At 41.6% G+C, this 11284-nt stretch overlaps 1 protein-coding gene across 3 annotated transcripts in view; it reads right to left on the reverse strand.

Annotated features, from left to right (window-relative positions):
- Positions 1-1683: 1683 nt before the first annotated feature.
- Positions 1684-11284, reverse strand: part of scube1 (signal peptide, CUB domain, EGF-like 1) — a 127893-nt gene continuing 118292 nt past the window's right edge. For 2 of the 3 annotated variants that reach the window (XM_034673203.1, XM_034673202.1), the window contains 10 exons: positions 10437-10553; positions 10191-10349; positions 9903-10106; positions 9655-9816; positions 9186-9353; positions 7916-8077; positions 7605-7802; positions 7082-7234; positions 6887-6966; positions 1684-5246 (listed from right to left, as the gene is read on the reverse strand). In XM_034673203.1, the coding sequence (XP_034529094.1) occupies positions 5094-5246; positions 6887-6966; positions 7082-7234; positions 7605-7802; positions 7916-8077; positions 9186-9353; positions 9655-9816; positions 9903-10106; positions 10191-10349; positions 10437-10553 (1556 nt within the window). In that variant the 3' untranslated portion in view covers positions 1684-5093. The remainder of the gene's footprint in view (positions 5247-6886; positions 6967-7081; positions 7235-7604; positions 7803-7915; positions 8078-9185; positions 9354-9654; positions 9817-9902; positions 10107-10190; positions 10350-10436; positions 10554-11284) is intronic. The other variant, XM_034673201.1, reaches the window with a different exon arrangement.

Below are 11284 nucleotides of genomic sequence, written 5' to 3' on the forward strand. Positions count from 1 at the left end.
AGGAAGTAGGCTGGACCGTGACACGTCTGTGTGAGAACACCTAATGTCAGCTTCCTCATGATCCAGTTGATTCACTGCATGGTTAGAAAGTTAAAGGGAGGATTATTGGCCAATCTGCACTTTTTAAAATTAATGTTGCATTTTTTTAATCAGTTAATTCAACATGTTGTTATCTTACTTTGAAAGAAAGCTACAAAGGACCATATTTGAGCTTCAGCTTCAGCCCCGTCATGTTCGATGCTTTGCATGATTGCAAACTGCTTTCCAAGGTGCAACTTCTGATTGATTTCAACATTTTAAACTCTATCACCAGAAACATTTTTTTAATGCATGTGAAGATTCAGATCTTGAATTGAATCAGACTTTCAAATGATGCTGATTGGTTCAATTATTCTCTGACTGCAACAAGCACATCTTTGCAAGATGGATCCACCAGATGACACTGGTAGTAAAAAAAATAATTGGAACACTTCTAGTATGAAAGTCCCCTCCTACATTTACCTTTTCTGGTATTAATCTGATTAAAGTCTAACTATTTCATTTTATTTGTATTCGATTTATCTGGTATTTATCTGATTTTATTTGAAACATTTTATTTTTCTGATATTTATGTGATTTTATTTTAATTATCTCATTTGAATGATTGTATTGTATTGTCTTCATTGTATTTATTTGATTTTGCAATTATTTTATTTAATTTGTATTGGATTTATCTGGTATTTAATTGATTTTATTTATTTTATTGTACTGATTTATTTTATTTTTCTGGTATTTATCTGATTTTTAATTTATTGATTTTATTTCAATGGTTTAATTACATTTTTCCTGTATGTATCCCATTTTATTTCATCAGAATTTTTTTTTCTGGCATGTATCTGATTTTACTTTATTGATTTAATATTAATTATTTTATTTTAATTTGAAGTATTTCCTATTACTTTCCTCTATCTTGTTTTAGCCTTGAGCTTCATAAAAAAAAGAGGGGCAGAGAAAAGCATTAATAGGTAATGTGAACACTTTTTTCTGAAGCACTTTGGGCTGCATGCTTGAATGTATTAAAGGTGCTGTATACACAAAAATGAGTTGAGTTAAGTTTGGCCAGCAGGGGTCGACTGATGTGTCAAATTATGTAAGAGATTTTCAATTTTTCAGTAAGAATCTGTAATCAGAGAGTTAATATTGTAGGCCCTTCCATATCCTTTGCCTTAGAAAACATTAACCATGTTCTGCATTAATGGGCTGAAACGGGCAAACCTCCAGTACGGTCCTTTATTTGAATCATCTCCACTGATCCTGAAATACACACGGATTCTTCCTAACGTCCTCATGCTCAGTAAAAAGACTGACACTTCCTCTTTTGGACACTTTTAACACTTTCTATGAGTTTTGGCACCAAAAAGAGGCGGGGCTTAACATCAGTATTTTATCATCAACTTACAGTTGAAGCAGCAAGTGCTACAGACTCAGACACTCAGACTGGAGAAGCCTCTCACTCTGACTGTGTCCCTGCTGCTACATTCACCTCCAGACCGACATCCAGTCACACCCGACATGTTTAACACCCTCCATGTTTTACACTGTACATTTCAACTCCACTCGCTTTGTGCAGAAACAGAGTCCATCCTCCACATATAGGTTTCATAGACATATTAGTACCACTGGGAATGACACAGAAACATTAAGTTGGGTTATAAAGAGAAGCACAGTTTACACACTACGCTTCCTGTTTAATGGACAGAGAGTGCACTGTAGTGAATGCTAATATGTTGAGTAGCTTTTTAGACGTATACTGTTGTATGTAATGTGTGTATAATGCCATCATACAAGAAGCCTTTATGGTGACGCTTCTTCTCTCTGGCAGCTATGATCGAGGGATGAAGCAGGACTGGGCGATGGAAAGTTTGAGCCGTCTGTTGATCCGTACTGTCTCTGTCTCTTACATTACTTTGATATACCATCTCTTCTTTGTGAGATGCCAAAGCTTAAATGTTTCCTCGCTGTGTGTGCAAACGGGGCTTGAAGCTACTAAAACTGAGAGATTTCGGGGTTTAACTGCAAGCGACAGAGTGGGAGCATGAACAGGAGACACAGCTGTCTCTCGTGTGGCACATTTCAAAACAACACAAAAGGAAACAAACTCGTAACTTTTTCCTACAGTTTAAAATATAAAATTCAAGTGCAATTAAAGTTCCAAATATTAGTTACATCACATACATTTCTCTCTAAAGTAACAATCTGTTACTTGCAGGTAGTTTATCTCATCTTGTTATATATCTTTTTTTTATTATTTAAAAAAAATTACAATATAGACTTTGTGATTCGCCCCATTTAAACTTTCCCTGTGCTCCAAGGGATGAACCCGACCCCTGTGGAACGCTCCCCACTCGAACATCTGTCTCTAATATCTTAAAATGTTTTTAAGTGCACCAACTGTTGCCTCATCTTTGTCTCGTGCACATCGGGGCCAATCGTGAATTCAGGATATGTCCTCGTACGCAGTGTGGGCGGATACATCCTAACATATCATGCATGTCCACACAAACATACACATATCTGTACGTCAATGCATCTAAAACATCTGCGACAAGGGCCTCTGCAAGTTCAGTATAAATATTACAAATACAAAACAACGACAAAGAAAGAAAGCAGGCGGAAGAGGTGGAAAGGTTGTTAATGGAGGTGAATAAACCTGGGAATAGATGGGAGAGACGAAGATGTGCAGGCATAGGGTTTGACCGATATGTTTGTTCCTGATACTGGCCATCAGTGACAAACCTGGGGGATCACTATTAATTAGATAAGAAGACTGACTCCAGTCTAACTCTTCCATCAGATCGGTCTCCACTCCGGTTCTGATTCTTTCTATTCTAGTGAATGTGTTAACTTCCACTGGATCCGCTCCGTTGCCACCCGACTGCGTATTTGATCTGGCAGGTTGGAGCCCTCCGGATCAGATACACAAGACCTCTATTTTTGATGGATGCCGGAGCACGATGCATCAATCTCAACAGAACAGATGGAGCGGGACAGGAAGTCAGGCACCAAAACAAAATGAAAACATCCGGTTAAATTTCAGAATAAAACACTCTGTGTTATCACCAGATCATATTTCACTTACCTACAACAACAAACCGTCATGATGAGCGGAACCAGGCCTGGAGTCAACAGGTCAGAGGTTTACAGAGGACCAGAAAGACAACATGGATGAGGAGAGGAAGAGGAGAATCCTTGATTTAGGAATTACAGCGGGTAAACCTCGGTCATATGACTCCAGCTCTGCAGCGGATCGGAGACGGATCTAGTGGAAGTTTGATGTTATTGTCCAAATAATATGTGACTACATAACTTGGCGTAAAAAGCGGAGAGAGCTAGCCTGGTTTCATCCAATGTGCAACAACTTTCAAAAGACCCAGTTTGAACTGGACAGCTCACAGTTGTCTGCAAAGATATCAACACCAAACCTCAGCTTATTGTTGTTACCAAGCGGCAAACTCCGGTCTCAAACGATGAAGCCAATGCGGAAGTGATATAAACTGCAATACATCGAAAATCCGCTTGAGGCTGGCTGCAGAAACACCGGAAACCACATAGATATGAATGGGAAAAAGACGATCTTTGCAGCATTAATAAACATGTTTACAGCCTGGTTCAAAAAACGGCTTGGCCCTACAACGCTAATCTCTCTAATGGCATACACTGTACGGGGGGTGAATTTTTTTCTAACGTGACGGTTCAGAAGATATTAAGATTATGAGTTTTGCCCAAATAAGGACATGACTGACGTGACTCCCGGTCGGGAACACACAGCCATTGGCTAAGAGACTCACACTACGTCACACTCTGCCTAGTTGAGTTCCGCATTACCAATATGGCTGCTGTCGTCGATTTGCTTCAAAACAGCTCTCAGGAACAGATGGGTGACGTCACGGATACTACGTCCATATTTTATACAGTCTATGGTTGTTACACGTTGGTTTGAGTAGAAAAATGACACCATATGAAAAACTGCAGTTCTCAGAGTGTCCACATGGGGCTGTCTCTAACGTCCTTTTGTTAAAATGCCCATTTTTACTGCAGAATTTAACACATTTACAACCTGGTGCTCTCTAACGCTCAATAAACTATCTGTGTTTATGACTTGAAGGGGAAGAGTCATGCATTCATTTGCAAAGTTGAGCACAATCATAAGTTAGTTGGAGATAGCATTTCCAATATGGCGACCATTATAGTCCACTCCTCCAGGAACCAGTGGGCGCCATCAGTGAGACCATGTTCATGTTTTATATAGTCTCTGGAAATTACTTACAAGCTATTGGCTGGAGCCAGGCTATCTGCCTCCCAATTTATGGTTGCAAGCTAAGCTAAGCTAACAAGCAGTCAGCTGCATGTTTTCCATAGAAATATAAAGGTGATAACTTCTCTATCGAGCGAAAAAAGGTCACAAAAGTCCTTTTGATGCCTCGTTCTCTGTTGCAAAGAACCTTTTAGTTTTGAGGTGACGACACGCTGGGCTCCCATGTGGCTCCCTGGTAAGACAGCAACCACAAACTCTAAAAAACTACGAGTCTGTAGTCTTACAATAACACTAAACTGGGTAGTCAATACATGCACACCTCATTTTACCAGTTATTGCACTTTCTCTGATGCAAACAGGTGGTCTGAGCCCCCCAGCTTTAAGGGACTGTTCAATAACACTCCGATCACACACAGTATTTGTACAAGTTTGGTATAAAAAGGTCAAATTTAAAGAAACAATATATACACATAATATATATCCGCAGCAGTTTTCAGCTACACTTTCTAAATTTTGAATACTGGCCGTCAAAACCTCATATCGGTCAAACCTTACGCTGAAAGCTGCGCTAACCGGAGGGAGGGGTCTCAGTTTAAGATGTTTCCTAGTTAAAGATGGGGAAAGGCATCATGTGACAAATACAGGAAAAGAAGATGATTCATCACAGGACAGGGACACACATGTTTTGATCCAGGCGGAGGGAAGATAGATGGGGGAGGAGTTACATTTAGGTTGCTGGATTTGGAATGATGCAGGATGACAGGGACTCCTCGAATGGGAGATTTGGGACCGCCCCCTCCTATTTGTACGGCCGTAGGAACCTGGTGACTTTGGAGCGCAGTAGCTTGATGAAGGAGCGGGGGAACATCTCTTTGGACTCCTGTGCCGTGTACCTGAAGTAGTTCTGGGGATGAGCCAGCACGTCGAACAGGGCCTTTATAAGCTTCTTGTCCTGCAGGTGAAACAAAGAGGATGATGCAAACCTTAATATCTTATCACTTTAGTCCATGTATCATTAACCGGCAGAAGTCTCAAATCTCTCAGCTTCTTCGAAATAAGTCTAAAGAATCTTTTAACCTGAAGCAATGTGCTAGCATTAAAAGTACACCTGTAGAGCTGACTTATGTGAAGTTCCTCAAGGCTCTGATTTTAGACATTAAAGTTTTTCTGCATATTTGGTCCTTTTCGTAGCATTCTGAGAAAATATGGTCTCTCGCTCCGCTTTAACGCAGATGACACTCAAGTTTAGCTTTGGAATCAGAAAGGGAATCAGATATATATGACTCTTTAAAACTCTTGTTTTAAAGGGTCCTTGAGCTCTGATATGTCCCTGATATTTGAACAAAGTTCAAAGCCAATCAGCGTGCAGATCCTCCGGTGACGTATGATGTTACGTACGGACTGGTGGAGGTTCCTTCATCTGGAATATATGGGACACATTGATTGTATATCTGTGCAGCTTCCCTGAACTCTGTGACTACCTGTTTTTAAGGGATCAGGAATAAAAAGGAGACTCAGCTGGCGCTGTTTTAGATGGTGCTATATTTCATCACAGATGGATTCACTGAATCAACATGTGAGAGGAGATAAGCGCGAGTAGCAAAGATGTTTCAACACGGCTTTAAAATCCTTTTGAACTCTAAAAGCCGTGGCAGAGACCATACGGTGTTTTGGTTTAAACAGCGACCCTGTTAACTGCCGACTTTCAGCCGGATGCATCCCTCATAAACTTCTTTAGACGATCACTAAATATCTGATGAGGATATTTTGAAATCTTAATAAAAACTAAACTAGTTTGCATTCCCAGGAACTCCCTCTGTGTTTCAACAGCTGTGCAAACTCCACAAACACTGACACGTTCAGCTGAAGGTCTCCAGTTTACAGGGTCACTTTTAAAATCGTAACACCGGTAGAGACGCATTCATGGTGGGCTGAGAGAAGACTACTGTTACAAGCTGCTAAATCAAGTGAATCACAGCTTCTTTTTTTGAAAAGGACACACACATACAAAAAAGATAGAACAAATAAAAACAAATGAAAGAAAAAGAAATCAAGTGAATCACAGATGTGTGTAAGGTTATTGAGTACGGCGGGTGGAATAAAAACACTGGAGGTAATCTACTAATCAGACATGTTCAGCATTGCAGGGCCTGCCCCCCGAAAGTCCTGGGACCTTTGAAAAGTACTACCCCTCTAGCAGGGGATTTTCAGGGGGGAGATTAACTACTCCTGAACTCAAATTAGACCCTGGGTCCACCGGTCGAAACGCACGTAGTTCAGGGGAAAAGTCCCTACGGTCGACAAACGCCTTAAGTTGTGAAAACCTTTGTCTGTCACTTGATTCCAGCTATATATGCTAAAGGGGACGTAGTAGGATGTTAGCTCCGCCCCCTTTAGCAAAACAACTTCACCGCTCAATTTAGTCGAGCTCGACCTTGTTTGATGACGACAGACTGGAGGTCCGGCGGTTTAAGGAAACCCCTCAACTCTCATGAGATTTTGATGTACAAATTAGGCGAGTAAACACAAAATGTTCTGATTTCAAAATGTAAGCCTCATGTGACGATGTTTATGAGCTGTATTCTTTTGTACCTTCAAGATCTCCTGGTGATTCTCAGAGGCGTAGAGCCTGCCGTCTCTCACTATGTCCTCTATCAGCTGCTGGTAGTCCTCTGAAACACAACAAGGTGAAAATGACAATACCTTGTCTTACACCATTTTCATTAATAAGGAAAATGGGAAATTATAAATGGTAATAAACTGATTAATGTGTTGAAGATCACTCACCGTCATAGGTGACGTAAGGAACTTGGAATCCTTTGCCGCTGTTGCCCTCGTTGGACTTGAACTGAATCCAGAGTTTGCGGGAGCGAGAGGTGAAGGCGATGGGCCGCTCATACGTCTGACACGTCTCGTAGGTGGTGATGGAGGTGGGCAGGGCTGGAAAAGAAGAGGGAAAAGCCTGAGATCAGAGGGCATCTTGCAAACCTGGTGATGTTTTGGGAGCATTTAGAGTTTTATTGTCATTATTGAGGCATCAAATACGTTTTTGCAATCTTTTTCTTTTGCTTGCAGTTGGGAAAATTCATCAGGATCAATGCATTGATCAAGAGAAATTCATTAGGTTATTTTTGTATGCAGGAGTATTATATTTCCACTAAAGGCAGCCTGTTGTCCTCTGCAAACGTAAGTAAGAGGTTTTCAAAAGTCTGACTATTCAGTGCCTTTATTTACATGCATGTTTGAGCATATTCTAAATCAGTATCAAGCAGACTGTCTGATAAAAAAAGAAGCATTTTCATTTCTTTACCACTCTTCCTCATGACCAGAACGTCTCCACACTCATCCTCGATGGGGAGGAATATCTCTGGCACCACAATGAGGATGCGCCTCTTGTGTGGAGGATTGATGATCCAGACACAGTCCACGTTGGACGGGTAATCTCCGGGGTAGTTGGGCGACTCGATATAACCAGTGTACTCGCCCAGCTCTCCTCCACACAGCTGATCTGAGGGCAGAATAACAGAAATGTCAACAAATCTGAATTTGGTTCGACAACAGTTTCTGCAAAACCTCTGACTGTCCCTGAAGAAGACTTAATGTGGATGTTTTATATTTTACTTTTGCAGTGCGAGACGTTGGTGGCACCATCAAAGTCCGTGGTGGTGTTCCCCGGGCAGGTGATGCAATAGTTCTGACCAAAATCAGACTGGTAGGTTCCTACAGGGCAGCGGATGCAGCGGTGTGTGCTGGAGTTGTAGTAATGCCCCGGAGCACAGTGCACTGAAAGGAACAAGGAGTCAGTGAACACACCGCACAAACTGAAGATAAACAGAGGAGCATCTTTAAGACATATCACACAGCTGGGATTTTACTCTCGCACAGATTGCAGATAAACAAAGCGTAAACAACCCCGTATAGATGACTTTATTGTGCAAACTGCCATCGCACACACATCTGCAGAATCCTTTATGATGACATTAACAGTGAAACTGCTGACAAATGGCTTGTCTCTTTGCAAATGTCAGTATTAACATACAGAGTTTCTGAGTGGCAGATAAAATCCTCCAATTACCCGAGAGAAAGTCAGCGGTCTGCCCAACAATAAACAAGATGTAGAGTTTAGAGCCCGCTCTGTGAGTCTGCGCTCAGGCCGTACTGTACAATCGAGCTCACGGGGAATTAAACGACACAATTTGTTTGTTCAAGATTAAATCACAACATTTCACACAAAACCAAAAATATCAACCTCACTGCAGCAGGAAATACAAAGTCAGAAGACACAAGGGTGAGTCCAGAGGGGTGGTCAGGGGTGGCACTGCCCGCCTTTAAATTCTGATTGGCCACCCTAAGAAACCACTCAACCCAACTGTATTTATATAGAGCCTTTCATACAGACAAGCAGGCAGCCCAGAGTGCTTCACCAGAGAAAAGAGAGACTAAAAACAAGGTTTAACGAGATGTGTGAATTAATAAAAGGCATAATTAAAAAAAATACTTAAAAATAAAATAAAATAGGATCAATACAATACAATTAATGAAATTAATAAAATAAGTAAGACTAGAAAGCAAAATTAAAAATCAGTTAAAGTAAAAAAAAACAAATAAATACAAGAAATAAATAGAATATTAAATAAATGGGATAAATACATGTTGGTACAACAATGATAATAATAATAATAATAATAATAATAATAATAATAATAATAATAATAATAATAATAATAATAATAATAATGCAGTCCAGGACTATAATTAAATTTAACCAAATTAAAAGCCAGATTAAAAAGGTAAATGAAATGAAATAAATGTTGTAGTGCTGGTTGGAGTGAATACATAGAAAGGATAAATAAAAACTGAATCATCAGATACAGTATATAATGCTGCTTACCTTTGGCCTCACAGTCCCTGAAGGTGACTGATCCTTCATACTTGGTCATGAGACCTCCTCCACAGGGGAAGCAGAGGACCCGGCCCGGCTCAGGCTGGTAGGAGCCCAGCGAACAGGCCTGACATGGACGGAAACCATCAACTGAGAAGTGACCGGCTGGACACTGACCTGAGGAGAGGACAGATAAAATACATCCCTTTATTTGAGGATTTACATTGTTACTTTTAATTTAAATGAAAGATCAATACAAGGTGTAATGTTAGTAATCTTTAAGTGTCAATGTTGAATGAACAAAAAGTGGTCTGTGATGCTCTCTGTAGTTTGCATTTATGTCCACAAGGGGGCGCCAACCCTACATGATTACACTTCTGTGTCTCCAATGAAGATATACATCATTTACTGCTCACTGCAACAAAAACTAAAAGCCCCACTTTCAGCGGGAGAGCTTTCTGATGGGATGGAGACTTACCTCCGCACTGGGACACGTTCTTAGCTCCAGCGATGCCTTGCCCTTCAGTACTCGGACACGGCTCACAGGACAGTTGACCCCCTGTGTCCTGGTATGTCCCTGGAGGACACTGCACACACTGCTCCTGTTCCCCGCTGTAGAACGTCCCCAAGCCACAGCTCACTGAGGAGGAGGAGGAGGACACAGGCGTGCTTTATTCTGCAGACGAGCATCAACACTACGTTTAATCACATCTCACAGACACTTACCACACTTTCCTTCTTTGAGGACTTGTCCTGTACTACAGGCCTCGGCACCATCGGGGACCCTGGACGGTTTCTGAGCCACCTCGTACTCGGTCCCGGAGAACTGGATGTAGAACTGCTGCTTGTTGATGGACTTCCTGAGCGTCCGCATGGCACTCTGCAGCTTCTGCTTCATTCTGTCTCGCACACAGTCCACGTTACACGTGTCTGAGGAAGAAAACATCACAAGTTTTATGATGTGATTTGATGGATACAGTCTGTTAACTCAACAGGTAAGAAAGTATGACCCACCTGAAGCTTCCTCCTCCTTCATCTCCATCTCAAACTCTGCTGTAATGTGGGAAACCTCTTTGGTGGGTGATTTGCGTCCTCGTCTGCGCTTCTTTGACGAGTCACACTTGAGGTTGACAAAAGTTACCTGGCAGTCGTCGGTGCAGGGGAACTGGCTTCCTTTGAGAAAACAAAGAAGATCCAGTTTAGATCCAGATCACAGGTGTTACTGGTTCAGTAAACCTCTGAATGTGAGCAGCTCTGTACCTTGCAGGTTCTGTCTGGTTGAGTCTCTGTGTTTCTCCTTGTTTCGGGGTCTTAGGTGACACTTGGCGTCTTTAATCTTAAACCTGGCCTTCTGTTTGATGGGCGCGGCCAGAGTGTCTATGACATTAGATAAACCAGCAAGAGATTCTTCAGATTAGGAAAAAACAACCACTCTGCACAAAGACATTACCATGCACTACTTTCATCTTCCAAAGTTGTGCTTGTAGCTTGCTAACCTCTGCATGTAGAGGAATGCAAAGAGCAATAACTGCACAGGTAGACAGGAAAGTAAGCTGTGTTATCACGCCACTTCTTCTGACTTACAAAGCTCTTAACAGTCAGACACCTTCGTATCTTAAAGAGCTCATAGCTCCCTATTACCCCTCTACAACACTACGCTCCCAACATGCAGGCCTGCTCATCCTACCTTAAGTCTCTAAAAGTAGTATGGGAGGTTGAGCCTTCAGCAATCAGGCCCCTCTCCTTTGGAATCACATACCAGTCAGCTCTTAGTTATGATGCTATAGGATCAGACTGCTATAGGCTTAGACTGCTATAGGCGTAGACTGCTATAGGCTTAGACTGCTTTTGGCTCAAAATGCTATAGGCTTAGACTGCGATAGGCTTAGACTGCTATAGGCTTAGACTGCTATAGGCGTAGACTGCTATAGGCTTAGTCTGCTTTTGGCTCAAAATGCTATAGGCTTAGACTGCGATAGGCTTAGACTGCTGTGGGAACTGACACACTGGGATCCTGTCTTTCTCTCCTCTCTCTCCTCTGACTGCCTGTCTCTTACTGTAACTCTTCTTGTCCCATTAAAGTTACTAACCATAGACCTTTCTGGAGT

The sequence above is a fragment of the Notolabrus celidotus genome, chromosome 21 (assembly GCF_009762535.1).
Source record: "Notolabrus celidotus isolate fNotCel1 chromosome 21, fNotCel1.pri, whole genome shotgun sequence".
NCBI classification, from domain to species: Eukaryota; Metazoa; Chordata; class Actinopteri; order Labriformes; family Labridae; genus Notolabrus; species Notolabrus celidotus.